Raw genomic sequence first — 22,139 nt, forward strand, 5'->3', positions numbered from 1 at the left:
GCTTGGGTTTCATTCTAAGTCCATAGAATGGAATGAAACTGGTTTGGCAAGATTTATGTCCAAAATACTTTATTGTCTTTCTGTAAGGTAATAGGCAGGTATATCCTAGCACATAGAATTTCTTCTACTGTGTCTTTCTCCTCCTCCCCGTCTTTTTTTTTTTTTTAAGTCTAAATTCAGTTTTTGAACTTTCCCACAAAGGAACAAACCACAGCAGCTCTGATTTGATTACATTTCTTTAGGCCAATTCTTTGGAACAGTTTCTTAATTGAATCCTGTTGATACAGGGATGGCTGCATTTCTCAGGCAGATGCAGATTTTACCTACTAAAGGTGAAAAATGAGTTTCTCAAAATCTATGCTGCAGACAGAAGTCAGTTTTTATTGCTGATACTCTTGGTCGCCACCTGGCATGTGTTGAATGGTTCCTGTTCATGGAAGATGTTTATTTGTAATAGCCTGGGATAACGAGGACATTACTGCTCCTGTGATTCTTTTTGGCTAATTGGATTGTTGCATTTAATTTAATGGCTATATAACCGCAATGATTACTCGGTTACATTTTATAAAGTGGCTTGAAAGAATGGCTCTAAGTTAGAGATACGTCTGGAGTTGTGATTTACAACATTTTTTTAACTCCTCTAGAAAAATGTGTAATTTAGTTATTTAAAACAGGCATTATACAAGATAGCATGTAATTTTCCTAATAGATTTTATTCTAAGTTTTCTCTACTTTGACCATAATAGAAATGACAGTAAATAGGATCCTGTTATAATGTGATCAATTCTTTGAGAATAAGATGCAGTGCAACTCAAAGCTGGGGTCCCTTGAAAACATTTAGAGAGACTACATGATCCTTGTCCTTAACTTAATAAAGAAAATGTTTCCTTTTTTATGACTTAGGTACATCAATCTATGTGAAATACCAATCATATAAGATATGATCACTAAACAGGGTTCCAGTCAGGATTCCAGGAGGATTGTGACTGTTCAGAGAGAGAGAGAGAGAGAGAGAGAGAGAGACTTGGGACAATGACTTATGTTTAGGAAATTGCTTTTTACTGTGATTATGGATTTTTCTACTTTGTGGAGCTACCAGCTGTAGACCTCTGTCTCCAAAATGCCAAGTGCAGTATTATCTGTCTAGACTCAGTGGAAGAGGGTATTAAAGAAGTCTTAAAAGTAAAAGAGAATTTAGTGGATCACATAACTGAAAGGCCAGTGAAAAGTCTAGATTCAGGTGTGGCTGGATTAAGGTACTTAGAAGTTATTGGATCTTGGATACCATTCCCTGGGCTATTTACTGGGATGACAATAATGGACACTTCACTGTGTCCATGGTAGTAAGCTCATGGTCTAGTAGTGGAGATACATAAAGTGATAAAAGAATTGTAACAAAATGTGATGTGTGATGGGGCCAGCACCATGGCTTACTTGGTTAATCCTCTGCCTACAGTGCCAGCATCCCATATGAGCTCTGGGTTCTAGTCCCAGTTGCTCCTCTTCCAGTCCAGCTCTCTGCTGTGGCCCAGGAAGGCAGTGAAGGATGGCCCAAGTGCTTGGGCCCTGCACCCTGCACCCACATGGGAGACCAGGAGGAAGCACCTGGCTCCTGGCTTTGGATTGGCATAGTCGGATCGGCGTAGCTCCAGCCATAGTGGCCATTTAGGGGGTGAACCAATGGAAGGAAGACCTTTTTCTCTGTCTCTCTCTTTCACTGTCTAACTCTGTCTGTCAAATAAAAAAAATCAACTTGTTAAACAAAATGTGATGTGTGCAATTAGAGACAGAACACCCCAATTCATAGGGGGAGGGTAAGGCAGGTGTTTCTCTGGAGGAGTGATCAATAATTTCAGAGGGAAGTGAAAACTTGAACATGGTCTTGAAGGAGAAGCTGGAATTTTGTAAACAGGCAAATTGAAGACAAATGGTTGACTGCCTTGTTTATGGCATTTGAAGTCATGTATTTAAATCTCAGCTCTGTCACAGATTGTGCAGGCCGTGTAAGTTTCTTAAATTCTTAGATCTTAATTTTCCTGCCTCGTTACTGAAGTGGAACCACTGAATTTGTAGAGTTATTGTGAGGACTGGGAGAGAATGGGTGCCCAGAGCTTAGACGGGGGCTGGCCCAAAGGGAGCCCTCCTTCGCTGCTTGCTCCCCTTCCACTCTGAGAGCCTGCCCCTGTTGCGTCTGACTGCTGAAACACAGAACTTTGGTTTAGGGCTTACCCTCAGTCACAGCAAAAATGGCTGCTGTGTTTTAAGTGCTTCCTGTGTGCCATAAAGTACCTTCAGAATTTTACTTGATGGATCCCTATTCTCCCTAGAACTCCAGTAATGGAAGGAGGGAACATCATTAACCTCCTCCAATGGATGAGGAAACTGAAGCTTTGAACAATGTAAGATCTTTTGTGAAAGTGACTATGTTATATGCGGTACAGTTGGATACTCCTGTCCGGGGCTACCTTACTCTAGCACACATGAGCTTATGAATCACATTGTATCTACTGTATTACACAGCATGTAATTACAAATCTCCTGCCCTCCATGGACTTGGCCTCTAGATGGGACTGTTGCAGCCCACCCTGTGTGCCTCCCCATTTCTCCTTGGTACATTATTTCGTGATATCCATGCATGTGTCTTCAAGTGCTGTGCTGTATTCCAACCTGAGCTGTCATTAATTCCTCGGGTCTTGTGCTTCCCTTGCAGGTGAGCCGTCCAGGTGGTCATCCTCGCACTGTGACTGCTGCTGTAAGAACGGCAAGGGTGACAAAGAAGGGGAGAGTGGCACCTCTTGCAATGACCTCTCCACCTCCAGCTGCGACAGCCAGTCTGAAGCCAGCTCCCCCCAGGAGACGGTCATCTGTGGGCCCGTGACTCGTCAGACCAACATCCAGACTCTGGACCGTCCCATGAAGAAGGGGCCCGTCCAGCTGATCCAGCAGTCAGAGATGCGGCGGAAAAGTGATCTGCTACGGACTCTGACTTCGGGCTCCAGGGAGTCGAACGTGAGCAGCAAAAAAAAAGCTGTTAAGGAAAAGCTGTCAATTGAGGAAGAGCTGGAGAAATGCATCCAGGATTTCCTAAAGATCAAAATTCCAGATCGGTTCCCGGAGAGAAAACACCCCTGGCAATCTGAACTATTGCGGAAGTATCATCTATAGGGGAGGGCTGGGGGCGAGAGAAGGAAAAAAATCCGTGTCACCACTTTGGAAACCTCCTAAAAGAAATTCATGTTTTACAGAAAAAATAACAACTGATGAAACATATTTGTTAGAACATGGTAGTTTATTGATGTCCTACTGCCTACTTTACCTAGTTCACCTTAACATGTAAATCCACAGGGTAGATTTCTTTCCTGGTGTGGAAATACAAGAAAATCTCTTTTGCTGTTGCAGTTTGTTTAACTTGGTCCCATGAGCTGAGTATCTTATACACACTGAGAGCCAGCTACCGAAGAGTAGCTGAGATGCCTTGGGAGTCATGGATCCCAAACTGGGTTTTTTTCTCTCTTCAGTCTACCTCCTTCCTTTGAATGAGGATGTGATAGAAGGAGATCGAGCCCAATGGCATATGTTTAGATATTTTTTTTCAATTTTGCTTTTTCCTTTGTTTGTGGGGTCATGGGGGTGGGTGGTGGGAATGGCAGATTTATATGACTTTTCTCTCAGATCTCTATGTGCCAGTTTATATTGACTGTATGCATGAGTATTTGTGCAACAGGAGCACAACTAAGTATGTATATAGACACACAATGCATAAGGCCCCAGGGCCTGGACATCCCGCGGGCTATGCCCCTGCTCCGGCGGCACCCTCTTAGACCACATCAGATATAGGAGCCTCTGCCTCTTTCTTAAAGCCCTCCTGGGAAGAGTTCCCTCTCTTGGCAACCCTTCCTAATATCAAACAGTCCTCATTAGCAACAGATTGTCTTCCTGGTTTGGAATTTAATACTTTGGGTCTCCCTTTTATCACTTTTCTTTTCCTTTGCATTGGGAGAGGGTGGGAAGAGCCAGTCCAACATTCTTTATACTAAAAAAGAAATTTGCACCCACAGGAATTACTACTGAATGACACCACACAGCTTTCTCTACTGTGAGCTGAGGATCGTCCCTATCTCGATGTGTCTGAGTTCTCACTGCCCGCATTTTAATGGTGTGGCCTTTATACATCATCCACATTTAAGTTCTTCATGTTGCTGTGTAGCTGGGGAACTATGAAGAACACATAGTACTTCAATAAGGGCCAATGTTTTGTTTCATTTCAGAGGAAAGTGTATTTGACATACCTTCTAATATTTCTCATTAAAATTGTGCCCTGTAGTACTACATTATTGCTTGCTTTTAGCTAGTTTTCGTTGCCATTAGGATTTTGAAGTTTGGCTGTGTCCTTATTAAGATTTAGCTGTGTTATTTCTATGAAATCGATAACAATCCATATAGGTAACTGGGGCTCCCAAGTGAAAGCTTTGTTCTAAACCAACTTTCTTGATTACCTCTTTGACCTGTGTAGACATGGCCAAAACAAACAATAAAACCCACAAACCTGTTAATAGTCATCCAACCATGTGGTTTCATGTTCTATTAACATTAACAATAGCTCTTTTGTAGACTTGTGTTAAATGCAGGTTTTAAGGTAAATTTTTATTTTCAACATTTCTCATTCATTTCATTGTAACAAAAATGCTTTTTTAATTACTCATTGTGTGCCAAGTGCTTCTGATTTTTTAAATTGTGTGTGTGTGCATGTGTGTGTATATCACAAGTAATAAAGGCAAGTAGATGATGTCTGTGGGAGGGGAGAATAATGATGAATTTCTTCTTTTTGAAATCTTTAACTTATGGCATATTTATTACACAAGAGGTTCTATCCTTATTTCTGTTATTAGTATATGCATATACTAATAACATATACTAATAACATTATTTCTGATTTTTAGATTCTTCCCTTCCCCTTGGGTGATAGAATTAGCCAATATTTTCCTGCCTTAATGGTTTGAATGAGGTGCATAGTTTTACTTAAATGGAAAAGAAAGTTAATTTTGGGAGTTCAGTTGTTGAGATGATTGTAATTTATGAATTGAAGTGTTGTTTTTATCTGTTAATATGTTAGCAGATATTTGATCTTAACCACAAGATAGCTTGGTTTGTCGTATGTCTTCATTCTTTTCAAGGTTTATTGATAGTACATGACAATACAGTCATCTTAATACTAGATGATCCTGCAAATAATCACGAGTTAATAGATCAATAAGTTGAATTTGGTAAAAATATTCTGAAACTCGTTTTAGTTAAATGATTATTGCAGAGTCATTGGAAGTGCTTTCCGAGAGTTCAGGGTATAACTAAAATGCCCAGAGTCCCAACATCCTTAAATTTCAGATCTGACTACAATGTTATCAAAGTAGACACCCTGCAAAGAATCAGAGTGGCAGTCACCCTGCTACAAAAGTGTTCATGGCACTTTTACTCCAGCCCCCAAACTGTCTTGAATTTTTCTGTGCAGGAACTCTTAAACACCCCACCCTCCACCCTGCTCTCCACAGTGAACAAAACTGGTAGTTAGACTTTGTTTTAAAAACACACAACAACATTTTTATTCTTGGCCAGCTCTGGCTGGTACCCACCCATGGCATGAAGTGCAAATAGCAAAGATATCAAGCTCATGTTCATTCGTGTGGGTGCTGGCATGGAGGTGGATATTGCCCTTTCCAGGGAAAGGCTCTGAGGAAGAACCAGGTACATGGAATCTTCATTATTACTTTGAGTGGAGTTGCCAGGCAAAGTCCCTGTAGCCTGCAGCACTGGAAATGAAAGTGCTGGGTAAGCGAGTTAGGAGACTGAATGCTAGAGTAGCCCTGGTGGAGACTGAATCAGGCCTGTTTCCCTGAATCTAAAATAATTTTGAAAACTTTAAGTTCAATTCTTGACAGAACAATATATTTGGCTACTTCTTGAACATTGGTTATAAGAAGTGCCATAAATTGTTCAATGTTAGTAGTTTCTTCATTTCAACAAAGAGGGAATCATATGTGTAGATCCCTAACCTGGGTTCACTCATAGGAAATCCTTTAATGCTAAGATCTAATGAGCTCTGGGAAGTCGTTCCCTAAGAGTAGGTGGGTCTCCTAAAGTCAGGGACATATTTATAAAGCCCTCCTACCAGTATCAAAAATGTGATCTATGTTCAGCAAGAGAAGAAGAAGTCAGGAAAACAAAACAGCTAGATCATTGCGATAGTGTTTTCTTCCTTCTCTGCTAAGAAGAATTTGTACTGAGATATGGTAATAAGAACAACAAAATGAAGTGGTTTCCAAAATGCACAGTGACATTAGCCTTTGAAATTATAGGCACAGTTTTCTTACTGGAAATGCAGGCCTGGTGTATTTAAATAAAAGGGGGAATGATGGGTGCACAATCATAGGGGTTCCCTCTGCCCTTCCTTCCCAATTGTTGCAGCTATCTCATCTGAATCATTTGGGGGACACATTTACTAACGGAACTTAGCACTTCTACATTGACCATGCTGATGCAGAGGCCCTTTAAACCATAGGCCCAGGTATGTTGCTTCTTCTGGTCCTTTTCGATACTATTACTTACACTTCTGAATTATTTCTGCTTTCTTTGGTTTTATGTTCCTCTTGGAATATCCTTAGTCTATGCCAAGAAAAATAGGCTTCACTGAGAAAAAGACAGGGCATATATGTCATTTTGCAAAATTACTTGGCACCAGTTCCCACAATGGAAACCAAATTTTGTTTCTCATACATTTGCTTTTGCTACAACTTTTAACTTTACAGCTTTCTTTGTACAATAGTGGATTAATTTAGAGCATTCGAATGCTGGTATGTTCTACCCTTAGGTACTTTGCTGTGGGCTTGACCACCTTTGATCTTGTAGATCATCTTTACTGGAACTTTCTTGGAATGTTTCTTTCTTGGAAATTTTAGGAAGAGTTCTTTGTCACATCCACTTGACATAACAATATCCAAAGGAAAAATGAAGGCATTTGTTTTTTCTCATGAGAACTCCGTAACAGGTGTATGTTTTTGCCAATTTGCATGCCGGGTTATAGGTTTAGCATGGGCCATTTCTCTCTTTAATGTCTTGGTATTTTGGCATCTTGCAATTTTGATAACTCTCTTCCATTTTATTTCCTTTTATTTGTAATATCAAAATAATACACCAGAGAAAGAATCAGAGTGAGTATTCTGTATTCTGAATTCAATGAGGTTAGACGTCATTTTTACAACACTGTACAATGATTAATATCTGCAGAGAAATTAGACAAAATGAAACCTACTGGAATGGGTTTGATTTATTTTGCCTTCATCATTCTAGGTTTAGATGAAATAGTTATTGTTTTCTACTCCAGCTAAAAGGAAAGAGTCTTAAACTTTAATAATCATAGCCTTGTGACACAACCATGGAGCTTATTTGTTTGAAATGTCTTTCTTTTTTTGTCTTGCTATACACATTGGAATGGGCATTCTTTTTCCCAGTAGCCTCCATTGAAAAGTTCTTAGCAGTGTTTCCCTACACTTAGTATACACAAGATCAGTTGCAGCACTTGTGAAAACGGAGAGTCTCTCACCCTGACTACATCTGAGCAGGGCCAAAGGATATTCATGTGGAGCTAGCCTCCATGATGATTTTGGTGAGGCTGGCCTATGGATCCTACTTAAAGAATCTGTTGTGTAGGGAGTATGCACAGGTTATCATTTCTCTCACTTCCTAGTGCTTCTTCCTCTCACTTCTTCCCATTGTAAGTCAAAGCAGTCATTTTTCATGATCTTAAGGAAAAAGACAGGAAGAAGGACATCATCCTTGGTAGAGGCAAGATCAGGTTTCCATGATCCCTTTGCCATTTTGTCTGCTGGTCAATCATATCTGTCTCCCCAAATTGTGTGTATATTTTAAAATGCCAAACTGAGAACCTGAAATATTAAAATTTTATCACTGGGTAGATGGGAGCATAAGTCTGGATGAGATGCATCCTAATGATACCCACAAGGAGAGAAAACAATAACCTCTCCCAAGGAGAGTTACTCATTTTCAGGCTCTTAGTTTGAATCAGAGGAAGTAGAGAGTGATCCATAAATTTAATGAAGTATTTGATGCCAAAAGTACTTCCATTAACTGCACCAACAAATGCCATTAAAATGAATATGTAAAGATTCATAACTTTACCTATGTTTACCAATAAGATATCGAATCTCTGAACTGCTAGGTTTTTCTCATACGACTCAAACAGGATTGTGGAGGCATAAGATAATTAAAGATCTTGAATTAGAGCATTAACTAAAATCTTGAAAAAAAAACATGTATAAGAATAAATGCAAAGGAAGCAAATGAGTGAACTTGAAATGGTCATAATTCCATATTTAATGGCAGAAAGGGAAATGATGTTCCATAATTCTCCATTCACTCTGAGTCCAGGAGATAACCATACTATGGCTATTTAGACAGAATAATTCTCAAGGATTTCCATGATCCATTTGGCATAAAGCAAAATAATTAGATAAATACCAAATTTTCAACTGTCCTAAGAAACAGAGAATTCATGGATTGCATGTGTGTTTGTCATGGTCATCAGTGAATAGATAAAGGTTACTGCTAAAAGAAAATGAGGATTAGTTAATGAAATTGATGAACACGGTTTGCTAATTAAGATCATTTTGCCAAGATTAAAACAGTAGAAATATTCAGCTTGATTCTGTTTCTTTCTTTCTCTCCTTTCTTCCCAAGTGGGATTCCTTTTCTGCTCCAGCTTCCTAACCTTTAAAAATGTTCTCTTTGTTTGTAAACAACTTGTGTTGTTAATTGTATAAAGATTTTTAAGTTCTTAGATAGCCACCCTTGCTTTATTTAAGGAAGTTACATTTTAAAAAAATAATGAAAAATGTTTCCTGGCCCAACAGCTATCAAGGGCTTTGTTCTAGAGAAGGATGAAAGTAACTTTGCTGCTGCTCCGCTTCATAAAAGCCCCTAGGTGCCAACTACACGATTTAGTCAGACTCCTCACCACAGACCTCCTTCATCTTGTCAGTTTATTCTTAGAACTGACCTTTAAGTAATTTACTTGCATTTGCACAATAAAATCGAGATAACTTAAATTCTCTGCCTACTGTTGTAGGTTCCATCCAATCTCAAATGAGAGCAGAATTGAGTACAATAAACCGGTGGGGAGTTTCTCTGTGATGACTCTGTGTGTGTGTGTGTACTGCTAAGTGTAGTTTTTAGGTTAGTGTTGAGTCAGTAATGGCTAACACACATGTGAATTCCATCCAGGTGCATGGAAAAAACCTTTGGTTGCAAGTTTCACAGTTTAGCCCAGTAGTGTATCTTTCTCGTGGGTATCAATCCTTGGGGAGGGTGGAAGAAGCTAGTCTTCTGGTATGAAATTCAAATATTAGAGTTTTGGTGAGGAAAAACCCTCATTTTCATATAATCAGGAGTGGCATCTTTTCTCCTCCAACCCACAAAAAAAAAAAAAAGAGAACACATTTTTGGACAGATAAAATAGATGTAAAATTCACATTGATTATCAGCAGTTTGTCTCATTTCAAGTCAGTGGTCAGTGTTTTATCCCATTATGTGAGAGACAGAAACAACTTCAGCAAACTCTTCTTGGATTTGTATAGGGGTTGTGTGCATTTCACACAGTGTCTCTCAGCCAGGCTGGTTTGATGCTCCAGGAATCTTTTGGCAGTGTCTGGTAGAATTTTCCATTGTTACAACTTGAGAGGTGCTGCTAAAGATCCTACAATGCACAGGAATGCTCCCCACAATGGAATTAACAGCCCCAAATGTCGATGGTGCTTAGGTTGGGAAATTGAATTAAAAGTTGGTGTAAGTTTTCTGTGCCATGTACAGAATGACTTCCTTGTCAAGACATAGGATAAAATAAAACAATAGTTAGCACCACATTAAGTATGTATGTTGTTTATTTGAAGTTAGATCAGATTAGCTCAATGGAATGGCAAAAGCTGAGATTTAGACAGAAATATATTTTTTTTCTGGGTTCTGGTAGTGAGGCTGCAGACCTGTAGTCTAAGGGGCGATCTTCTTCTTTGATCTTCCTGCCTCAGAAAAATTTTACTTCATTAAAGTAAAATTATAACCTTATAACAACTAAATATGTTTGTTGGGAAGCACTTCAGAAGGCTTTTCCGTTAATGTGACCTTGTTAGAAATATTGGTCAAGTTAATTAAAAGTAGACAGCAAGGTGATCTCAGAAGTGAAACCAGTAATGGAGATAAGGTTTTCAGAGCAGGCCCACACTTTCATCACTTTTAACTGTGCATCATGTACTCTGTCTCTTTGGGTTGAATATCTACTACTTAAAGGTGGCACTTAGATCTTGGAAAATACCTTTCCAAGTCTCAAACAGGGGTGGATCACATCCCCTTGTTCTCAAAAATGCTGCAAGTTTAAGTGCAAGCCTTAGCTGCCCAGTCTAATTATTTGGCTTGAACTGACCTTGTTAACACACAAAGTACATTTCTGTCATAAATAATTATATGTTTTTCTTTTAATTCACCAAACAAATATCACAGGGATAGAAGAAAGGTTGGATCATCATATTCCCAGTTTACACAAGGGAGAGACAGAACCCGGAGCGTTTAAATAATTTGAAAATTCATTTATTTTTTCATGCACGCATTCATGAAATATTTGTTGAGTGTCTACCATGCACAAGCCACTGTGCTGAGCATTTTGATCTACTATGGAATTGAATTTTTGATAAATAACTTAAGTCAGATCACACAAATCCTAGAGTATAATCTCTATATGTATTTCCTGCCACATTCTGGAATGGTAGTTTAAAGATTGTTATACATCATGTGTATTAAGGATTTATTATTATGTGCCAGGAACTCTTAAGTGATTTGTATGCCTTATCTCACTTAATCTATAATAACCCAGTAAAGTAAGGCATTTCACTGTCTATTTTTTCAGATGACATCAATAAGATTCACAATATAGAAACAATACCTGAAAGACCTATAGCTTCACAGTGACAAAAGCTAATTTACATCTGGTTTTGTTGGACCCCAAAGGATAATGGTTTAACCACCTCATCATATATCCTCTTCTCTCTGTCCTTTTGAGTTTGTCTATTGCTTGTCTTTTCTACTCTAAACAAAGGGTAGGCAATATTTTCATCTGCAAATACCATTAGTCCAGCACTTCCCTATTAGAGAAAAGTAGAGCTGATAGATTTGGAGAGAGTTTTTCCTGTTGCAGACTGTACTTGAGGCCTCAAACCCTATCAAGGGGCAGTCATGTTGTGGAACAAACATCTGGTGATTGTTTCATTTGGGTGAAACCCAAAGAGTTATGCTAGCTTGCATGTCAGGAGGATGGCACCTGTGACTGCTTGATGTGCTGTATACAGATCACCAAATGTGGATGCATACAGTAGGTGTATTTGTATGTGTGTTGATATATTTGCCTAAGTAGGTATTTGTTATTGTCACTTTTTGACTTTTTGTTCAGCTTTTTAAAAAAGAATTTCAGCTTTTAATTCAAGATATGTTAGGAACCCTACATGATTAGCTCTCTCCAGCATTTCATCATTACTATTTTGAGTTGCAAAATTGAGAGGCAGCTGCAGAAAAGAAACTGCACTGAAACTGTGTGTGTGTGCGTGTGTGCGTGTGTGTGTGAGGGAAAGACAGTGCATCTATATGTGTTTGTGTATACAATGTGTATATATGTATATATTTGTGTACATCTATTTAAATATATATATATATATCTATACATACATATGCTCACATAAGCAAAACTCATAGTTTGAAACTGGAATTTTTGAGTTTGGGAAATTTGTTATTATTACAATTTATATTTATTTCCTAGATAGCCTAATATAGTTTGATATCCAAAGTTCTGTACCACTATGAGTGTATGTATTTATCTATGGTACAGATAATATAATCAAAATATCTAGATTTAACATCTACAGATATAAAACCAAACAAAAGTGCATTTAAGGAAATGCCAAACTAACTGGCTTTCTTATCACAGCCATTTGCTGGAATTTCAAACTATGTTTTTTAAAACTTGGTCATTCCAAAAAAGAAAAACTGCAAAAAACAAAAAACAAACCCACACAAAACCGACGCATTAGTGATGATGTTTAAGAAGAAAAGAAAAAGTAGGTGTACAATAGCACAATCTCAGTGGTTATCGCCATAATGGCACTTTACTTACTTACTGATTAATATCTCTCTGTTGATTTCTGTTTGTCACTCATGGGGCCCTAGCAGCCCTATATGATTTTGTAGATAGAGCCAAAAACTGTTTCATTATTTAAAGTTGTAGTAAATAATTTATTATATGCATATTATAAATAGATACTAATGCTCAAGGGCACATTGTAATTATAACCAAACACTTCCTAGTCTCCTGCAAATACTCTTTTAAACCTATTTGTACAAATACCAAAATAGTTGCTCCAAGAAGGAACAACGGATAGTCAAATGAAAGAAAAAAAATCAGTTGACTGTTTTGGCATCCTAAAGACATAAATGGATGACTGAATTTGGGGCACTCTTGAGGATACAATAACTTATGGTCTCATTCATAACCATGTGCTTTGCATATGACTGGAGACTGTGAAAAATGTTTAAAGTCAGCCTATGCAAACAGAGCTTCCCTGGCACCCCCTGAGATCAGCTTGTAGGCACACAGCCCACACCTTCAGAAACAGCCTAGCTCCCAGCCCACTGCTCAGCGGATAGATCAAGCACAGACTCCTCCCACATAGGGACCTGTCAGGTGTACCTACCCAACCATAGATATGGTACACTGAGTACAGACCTTCATTTCTTCCACAGGTCTCCTACAGATGTGGTCCTAAAAGCATAAGAAAGAAAATCAATGTGTTTAGCAATTAAATGTTCCAATGAGATCAAAGAACATTGGGAGGAATGAATGCTTTTTTCTCAAAATCTTCAAGCACAGGGGAGAATTTCAGTTATCCTGACTTCAAGTTCCCTTGTCATTTGCTATCATTTATTTATCATTTGATTCCAAAGGAGATGTTGAATCAGGAGAATTTTTCTTAAAACACTATGCTTAGTTTAGAGAAGAACAGATTAACATATTTTTGTATATAATGAGGGGGGGGTATGTAGGTGAATGGAGTTCCAAGCCCCCTCAGTACCCTGCTTCTGCTCCAAGGAAATGCATCAGGAATTACTAGAGATGTATCCTTCTTAAAACATTTTGAGGCATAAACTTAGGGGAGTCACACTGCAGAGAGTGCCACTGAAAACTGCCTATGGGATGTGTAGATTGCTGACTCCTTAGTTTGCTGGAGGTAGAGTCTAGTCAGTGGAATCAAGAATCTCTGTGTTGGCTGAAGGCACTTCAGTGGTGGTCTTGGTTCCCGACCCCACATCTTTAGAATCAGCAGAGCGCTGGGTCAAACCTAATAAACATGATAATCTGTCCAAAGTAAATCGACCTGTTTAAATTATATCAACACCACCCTTGACATTTTTGAAGTTTAAAGACCTTATTGCTGAGGTTACCTGGAGATCCCCAAATACATTTTACCAGGGACCATCCAGTTCCTTTTTACACCTGTCTCTGATGCTTTGAATGTGATGTCACTGCAGATAGAAGAGTCGGGATTTTGCTGGTACTAATACTGAGTGGTGATTTATCAGGGCCTTGCACATGTTATTTTTCCTTGACCTCATTCGAGCACTTGATGACTTGGGTCAGTTTGATGCACATTGATGTATACCAAGTGACACCATTTGAAATTACCTCTTCTCTTTTCCAATGCAGTTTGCTTGTACATAAGTGTAATGTCAACTTGTTTACAGGTTCTTTTGTGCGTATTTGTGATAGCAGATTTAACTCAAACTTTAAAGGAATCTGTTTACTGAATGGTGTTAAAATGAATGTGCTTATTGCAGTATCAACATCATTAATTATGGACTCACATGAATGCATGTCTACATGTTGTCAATTCCCAAGAGCTCGGTTATTCAGCAAAAAGTCTGCAGTCTGTGAATAGCAAATATACATAAACTACTGTGACTCGAATAACTCACTACCTGTTTTTCTCTTGGTATGTAACACAATAGATCTCAGCCTGCTGTATTTCTTTCTCACCCATTTGTTTTTGTGAAAGAAATATGTTAAAAGAAATAGTACTGCTAATTGTCCCACTGTAATTGCACACAATTTTGGCAATCATTGGTGCACTCAAAAGACAATGGCCTATAGGTTGAACAACAGCTCTGAGTACCATACAAATATATACATACATATTAATGTATGCAATACCTACAATGCTAATTACTATCATCTATTCTCACTGCCAATGGAAACAAACTACTATTTTCTTTGGTATCACTGATGGATATGAAAAAATTAATTTGCTATTAACTGCTTTCATAGTCTGTTTAGTTCTTATGGTATGGTAAATGATACAGGTGCAGTATCAGTATTGTAAAATTGTGTGGTGAAAACTACAAAAGTCATTCTGTGGATATATTTTAAAAGGCAGAACAGAAACTTATATTTCAGATTCTTGTGTGAATATTATTGCAGATATAGGTAACTATTTTTATGTGTTTCCATAAATGACTCATTTCATATACATTGTAATTTAGCACCAATCATAATAAATAATTTGGTAACATTTAGTTGTCACATATATATATATATACACACACACACACACACACACACACATACTTTTCTATTTCCAGTATATGTGAGATGGATAATTCAACAAGATTTTATGCGAACTCAGCAATTTTAGGAGAAAGAAAATTAACATTGCAATTAATTGATATGTGGTTTGTTGTGGGAGTTGCTGAACTGGAGTATAAAAGAAGGAGACTTAAGACATTGATTATTCAACATACTTAGAAAAAACATGCATCCACCTCATGTTAATGGGGCCATTTTGCATTGTCATACTTCATCAAATGCCCACAAATATTGAAGCCAGGAGCTACATCCAGGTCTCCTATGTGGGTGAGAGGACCCAAGTATTTGAGCCATCATCTGCTACCTCCCAGGGTGCACATTAGCAGGGAGCTAGATGGTAGCGAAGGCAGAACTTGTTCCTTGGACCCTGGTATGGGATGCAGGGGATGTAGGTTTCCTAGGCTAACCCACTGTGCCACAACACCTGCCCCAGTCAAACCTTGTTAAAATCCAGTTTCCAATTCTATAAAAAGGAAATAAAAGTATTATATACTTTCTAAGTTTATTGTGAGAATTATGTTAGATAATCCAAATAAAGCATTTATCACAGTGTCTGGCACGTTAAATAGATGTTGTGTAATGCCTATCCATTGTTTTCTATTATCCCCACATGCTAATTTTTAAGAAGAGTTTGGTTTCAACAGTCTAAATATTCAAATATAGTCCTTCTTTCCTGTTTAGCCTTTTATCACATTACCTGTATGGCTAAGCATTAATTATGTTTTTTAATCAAAAAGGAAAATTATACTGAGAAAACAGAATCCTACCACTTGGAGGAGTTTTGGAAATAATTTAGCCTTTTGCTGCCATAAAGTGCTTGGTGGAACATTTCTCCCATGATACACACAAAAAAATGAGGGAATTCAATGATGTGCAGCTGAAGAAATATACCCCTTTTCACACATTACACTGTGTAATTTTAAAATGTTCTTTATCATATCTAAAGCCCTGGGAGTGTTGCAGTAAAGGAATTTGAAACTTTATTTAACCCAGAATCTTTGAGTTTTCTTACCAAGGATCTATCTGGTTTTCATAGATTCACTTCATGTTATGCTGATTTATCCTAAACTCTTTCTTGTGAAGCAGGGAAATGCTGAGACCCTGAGAATGGAAGAGGTGTGTTGAAAGTGTTGAGTAGAAGTTCACAGATGGAATCCGATTGGACACTTTCTTCTAAACCTCTTTTGTACAGTTGACTGCCAACAGTAATAACATTGTTCTGAAAAATTATTCCAAAGTCATGACATCAGTTCTGCACAGACCAAGTAAATTGGCATATAAGGTACAAGCTGGGCAGGAGAAAGGGAAGGATCTAGTGTATAGGAGTCTCCTTTAGGCTCAGCCTCACTAAGACCACTGAGGAACAGGCAGTAGGCTATGGTTTGCTCCATGGGCTGGTTTTTTTATAGGTGGTCTATATGGAGAAAAAGAAACTGGGCCATGCTAAAATGCAGCTGCCCAGAGGGATATGAGCTTAAACAGACCCAAGTGGTGGAGAGGCTTTGAGGAGAAAATCTCCTCCTATGAATTCTTATGTAGGAAACTTGGCTCTCTTCTGAGAAACAAAGGGAGAAAAATCTTGTGTTGGGATATTGTGAAGGTAAGGACTCCTAAAGATCTAGAAATCACTTAGGTAGAGCCCAAACCTCATTAGATTCAGGTCACAGGAACAGGCTTTGCCTTTACTGTTTCAGAATGATACAGACACATAAAGGATCAACATCAAGAGGAAGAGAGGGCTGGAAACTTAAATGGCTGTGGACGACAGTGAATAATTTGTCTCCATTTTTCTGCCTACCACAGCAGCTTGTTTCTCTGCTTACCTGGGAGGCTGGGTAGAAAGGACGGTATGTGGGGAGCCCAAGCAGGAACATATTGATGGTGGATTAGGGAAAAGACTTCCCCTTGGGCTCTTTGGGGAGTTTAGGGTGCAATATTTGCTCATTCCTTCAACAGTACAATTACAATGAGCCAGCAACTGCACACTGCCACTGTTCAAAAATTCATCCTTCTGACAAATTTAGCTGAACAGGACTTAATCAGAAGGATCAGAGTGTTTGGAAGGAGGGCAGTGAGACAGAAAAAAAAATGAAAAACAAAGCAAAACAATACCACCTTCTCAGACAATGCCTCTCTTCCAATTTCAGTCCCCAAGAGCATTCCTTCCCTTGCCTGTAAAGCATCAGGGGCCCTGTCAATCTCAGCCCCAGTGGCAGCTGCCACAGAAACAGGTCAGGACAGGTGTTTATCCCATTAGGGGCTGGGAAAAGCTCTATCCAGGCAGAACAAGGTCAGCTTTAAATAAGCTAGCTTGCCCCTGAAGGCCTTAAAATAATAATAATATGTTAGCAGCAAACGCAGGAAGGCAGTTTTATCAAGCCCTCATATTGTCAGGGAGCTCCAGGTGCACACCATGCAGCCATTGCTTATTCTTAGCAACCATGTCATGAAAGCACCAAAAAAGGAAGTTTGGGAACCAATCTGGTCCTCGACTTATTTCTCTCTTTCTTCTGCTTCATCACGTGCCCTGTCTTCAAGGGTAACAAGAAACAAAACATGCTAAGTGACTTGAAGATAAACGGCACATCGCAATGCAATTGCTCTTCCTCTATGACCAGGTCTGAGCTCAGATGTCAGCTCCCCGGTGGGGGTGGATCAAAGAAATCGAAGGTCTTCAGGACCTAAAGCCACAAGGCACCATGTTCCTTATGGTGCAAGATTTCCTTCTCTCCATGCTCCTGGGCCCTTCTCTTTTATCTATGCATTTCTGCTTCTTTCTATTCGGTCTGCTCTTAGTGTGAACATGTTTAATAGATCCCTGCATGCTTGTCTCCCAGAGCATTTTCTCTGGGCTTCAGTTTCCTCCTTTGCCCTACAAAGGAGGCCTTGAAAGGACATGTTTCTATGTTCCCCTATTCTCGGCTAATTTTTAAGGAGACTGATAGTCTCCTGCTTGGAGCAATGCGGGAAGGGCTTTGGTGGTTCCCACAGGTTGATTATTTCTGATGGTCTGGTCTGAACTACCTAAGATAAAATGAAGAACAAGGCTGAGCAGAGCTGGATGCTGCTGGGTTCTTTTAGACTGTGTGGCTCCAGAGTTTTTCTCAGCAGATGCTCTGGCCCAACTCCTCAGTCTCTGGAGAAGCAGTGGACACTCAATCCCTGGCCCTGCTAATCCCCACGTGTCCTCAGGCTTACTGACCTATTTCTTCGGTTACTCAGAGCTGCGTCTTTTGTTTCTGCACGTACACCCTTCATTTTCTTTATATAATTAACATGGATAGATGGGAGGGGTTGGAAAGGATGAGATAAGAGTAAGCTTATGGGATCAGAGGTCAAAAGTGCCATAGCAGGCAGCAAATTCTTCCTCCGTTTGACCCTGGGAAAGAATGTCCCTTGGTTCCTTGAAATAATGAACTGGGAAAGTTTCTTTTTAAATAATTAGGTGGATGTGTCATTCTCTCTGTCACCTAACATTAAGCAAACATGAAACAGTATAAGAAAGGAAAGAGAGATTTAAAACCAGGTCTGCCTACCTGGGGCAGTTTTTTCTTCTGGACTAAAATCATACAGCATGGAAATTAGGTTGATCTTTAGGGAGCTGCTACTTCCAGAGCCCTTCGTGAAGGCCAGCCCATTGCTTACGATGGGGATGAACTCCACAGTGTCCTCTGCACCAGTGAATCTGGCTCTTCATCTACACTTGCCTAAAAGCTTAAGCCTCAGTTTGGAGTTTGGAAAGGACTGCAGCATCCTCCTCTCAGTTACATTATTTCCCACACCTCTGCTCTATGCACCTGTTGATTACCTTGCACTGATATCTATGATGCTTTGAGGAAATGCTCGAAATACAGCAAATTTGAAGCTCAAAAAATAATCTAGACACATCATGTGCACTTGTTTCCCATTACTTGTAATACACTTGTTGATAATAAATGTCAACCAAAGACAAAAAACATCCAAGGGGTGTTGCCTCATTAAATTGTGAAAATTGAATATTTTCTGGTTTGCATCATGCAAACAAGGTAAAGCCCATCCTCTTACTCCTAAATAACACCAGCACAGAAACAGAAAGGGGCTTCTCAGGTACACAAGACAAAGTCCACGGCAGAAATGGAGGAAGTCTCGATGCAAGTGCTGAGCTCTGAGAATACCTTTTCAAAATATGGGAAATAGAGCAAAATGACAATCTGATATTACCATAACCTCACATCTTCTAGCTTCTCAGTGTAGTTTTAGTCATATCAATAAAATACCTGTTTTTAAAATTTCTATTTGTAAGCATATACATTAGCTAAGAATATGAGAAATGCCAAACTATGCATTAACATATACATATGCAATTGCTCATGTCTAATATAATAATTAATTGGCCTGGGAATGTAAATGTTGTACTGTAACTTTCCTGATTATAGCATCCTTGTGACTTTTTCATACAAGTAAATTTTAGGAAGGATTTTTTTCTATCAACAATATTACATTTTTAAGTTTTTTTTTTAATTTATTTGGCAGGTAGAGTTATAGACAGTGAGAGAGAGAGACAGAGAAAAAGGTCTTCCTTCTTCCTTCCATTGGTTCACCCCCCAAATGGCCTGCACGCTGCGCCAATCCAAAGCCAGGAGCCAGGTGCTTCTTCCTGGTCTCCCATGTGGGTGCAGGGACCCAAGCACTTGGGCCATCTTCCACTGCCCTTCCGGGCCACAGCAGAGAGCTGGACTGGAAGAGGAGCAGCTGGGACTAGAACTCAGTGCTCATATGGGATGCCAGCGCCACAGGTAGAAGATTAATCAAGTGAGCCATGGCGCGGGGCCCATTTTTAAGTTTTAAAAAAGTCTTATATCTTATTTGAAAGGCACAGTTACACAGAGAGAGGAAGAAAGAGAGAGAAAGAGAGAGAGAGAGAATCTTCCATCTGGTGATTCACTCCCCAAATGGCCACAAAGGCTGCAGCTGGGCTGATCTAAAGCCAAGAGTCAGGAGCTTCTTCCAGGTCCCGAGGACTTGGGCCATCTTCTACTGCTTTTCCCAGGCCACAGCAGAGAGTTGGATAAGAAGCAAACAGCTGGGACTGGAATCTGCACCCATAAGGGGATGCCAGCACTACAGGTGGAGGCTTTACCTGCTATGACACAGTGCTGGCCCCATTTTTAAATTTTAAAGTAAATTTTTTACTCAAAGGCAGAGAGAGAGAGAGAGAGAGAGTTTTTGTCTGCTAGTTCATTCCCAAATGCTGCGACAGCTGGTGCTGGGCTGGGACTGAAGGCAGCAGTCCAAGACTGAATCTGGATCTCCCAGTGGGTGGCCACAAGTCCACCGCTGCAGCCAGCACCACTGCTCCTCAGGTCTGCGCTAGTAGAAAGCTAGGATTAGAGCTGGAGCCAGGACTGGAACCCAGGTCCTCTGATATGGGACTTGGGCATCTTAATCACTAATCCAAACACTCATCACAGGAACATCAGCTTTAAAAAAATTACTGAAGTGCCAGCATTGTGGTGTGGCGGGTTAAGCTGTCGCCTCTGATCCTGGCATCCCACATTAGTGCTGGTTAGAGTCTCAGCCGCTCCCCTTCAGATCAGCTCCCTGCTAATGCGCTGTAAGAGCAGTAGAAGATGGCCCAAATTCTTGGTCCCTACCACCCACAAGAAGCTCCTGGCTCCTGGCTTCAGCCTGGCACGTTCCGGGCCTTTGCAGTCATTTGGGGAGTGAACCAGTGGGTAGAAGATCTCCGCCCCGGCTTCTCTTCCCCCTCGCCCTGTCCATCCCTCTCTCTCTCTCCCCCGTAACTTTGCCTTTCACGTAAATTTTTTTAAAATAATCTTTGAAAAGTTACTGGAAAACTTGTACTGAATGCTTTCAAGAATGTAAAGCCATGGGAAATCCCATGCAGTGATGGTGGGTAGATAAAGTAGGACAGTTTCCTTGGAACTCTTCTTAGCATTATCTACAAAATGTCAATAAAAGTTGTATGCTGGAAACAAGCCAAGTTCCTTCAGTGGTACCCCAGGATACAAATGAGAGTATATACTGGGCGATTCTATTTACACAGTGTAAAAAACAAATCTCGGGCCGGCGCCTGGGTACAATAGGTTAATCCTATTGCCTGCAGCACTGGCATCCCATATGGGCACTGGTTCTAGACCCAGCTGCTCCTCTTCCAGTCCAGCTCTCTGCTGTGGCCTGGGAAAGCAGAAGATGGCCCAAGTGCTTGGGCCCCTGCACCCACGTGGGAGACCAGAAAGAAGCACCTGGCTCCTGGCTTTGGATCAGCATAGCTCTGGCAATTGCAGCCATTTGGAGAGAGAACCAGCAGAAGGAAGACCTTTCTCTCTCTCTCTCTCTCTCACTGTCTGTAACTCTACCTCTCAAATAAATAAACAAAAGTCTTTAAAAAAAACCAACAAAAACAAAAAAACAAATCTAAGGTAAGGTATCAGAAACTAGTGTAGTAGTTACCATTCCAGGGGAGCAGGTGAGGAGTGCAAGACCAGGCTTCCGGAGGTATAGTAATGCTCAAAGAAATCCTTGACCTGTAGCATCAAGAAAAATAGTGAAGTCAAGTCATACAGCACAACATCGAAATCTTGGAAAATAGGAAAGATGTCAATTGCTATTATTGTTTTGATTAAAACAGGGATTCACAAAGCTAATGGAAGATGACTTAAAATATAAACTGATTGTGGTACAAAAAAACTTTGAAACCCATGCATAGTATTTTCATAATATGCATTTTTCATAAACTTTTTGAACACCCTCATTAAATACATCCCCTAATCCTTGGTTTTTTAAAAAATGTCCTTTTTCTCCTAATCCATATAATGCATACTTAATAAGATGAAAATCCCAGAAGATCAAATGTTTCAATTAGAAGGAAAAAGTCCACTGCAAATCTATTCCACAGAGCTAAGTTCTGTTCAAGTTTAATTCTTTTTCAGGGCAGCTATATTTTAAAACTAGATCTTTTAGTTTAGTTGTATTTCATAAATGAGTTTTTTGTTTTCCATTTTTTATTAAAAATATATTTCCCATCTAGTCAAGAAATGAAAGAAAGTCACTTTCATTTAGTCTCACTGTCCACATCCTACTGACTTCCATCTTTTGCTTCTGGGTTACATGTTTTAGAATTCTGAAAAGGAAAAAGGAATACAAAATGAGTTTCGATCCACTGGTCATCCTGTAAGGAAGCTCTGTTGGGAATCCTCATGGTTCTGGTCTGATGTGATGTGCTTACCCAACCCGAAAGTCAGGAGTCACCCTCTGAATGCTAGGATCTGTCTCTGCCAGCCTATAGCAGAAATCTACAAGAGATCTGGAAACAACTGGTGACACAAGGTCATGCTCCTCTCCCACTGAGTTGGGATGCCCAGGTAGATTTCTCAAAAATTAATGTGTAGAGCCC

The 22,139-nt window shown here is 39.6% G+C and overlaps 1 protein-coding gene across 6 annotated transcripts in view; it reads left to right on the forward strand.

The window, feature by feature from the left end:
- Positions 1 to 12,973, forward strand: part of KCTD16 (potassium channel tetramerization domain containing 16) — a 316,913-nt gene extending 303,940 nt beyond the window's left edge. For all 6 annotated transcript variants that reach the window (XM_089336024.1, XM_089336023.1, XM_089336026.1 and 3 more), the window contains one exon: positions 2,711 to 12,973. In XM_089336024.1, the coding sequence (XP_089192150.1) occupies positions 2,711 to 3,165 (455 nt within the window). In that variant the 3' untranslated portion in view covers positions 3,166 to 12,973. The remainder of the gene's footprint in view (positions 1 to 2,710) is intronic.
- Positions 12,974 to 22,139: the final 9,166 nt, after the last annotated feature.

Source organism: Oryctolagus cuniculus, chromosome 6 (assembly GCF_051225735.1).
Source record: "Oryctolagus cuniculus isolate XC-2025 breed Fujian yellow rabbit chromosome 6, ASM5122573v1, whole genome shotgun sequence".
Classification (NCBI taxonomy): Eukaryota; Metazoa; Chordata; class Mammalia; order Lagomorpha; family Leporidae; genus Oryctolagus; species Oryctolagus cuniculus.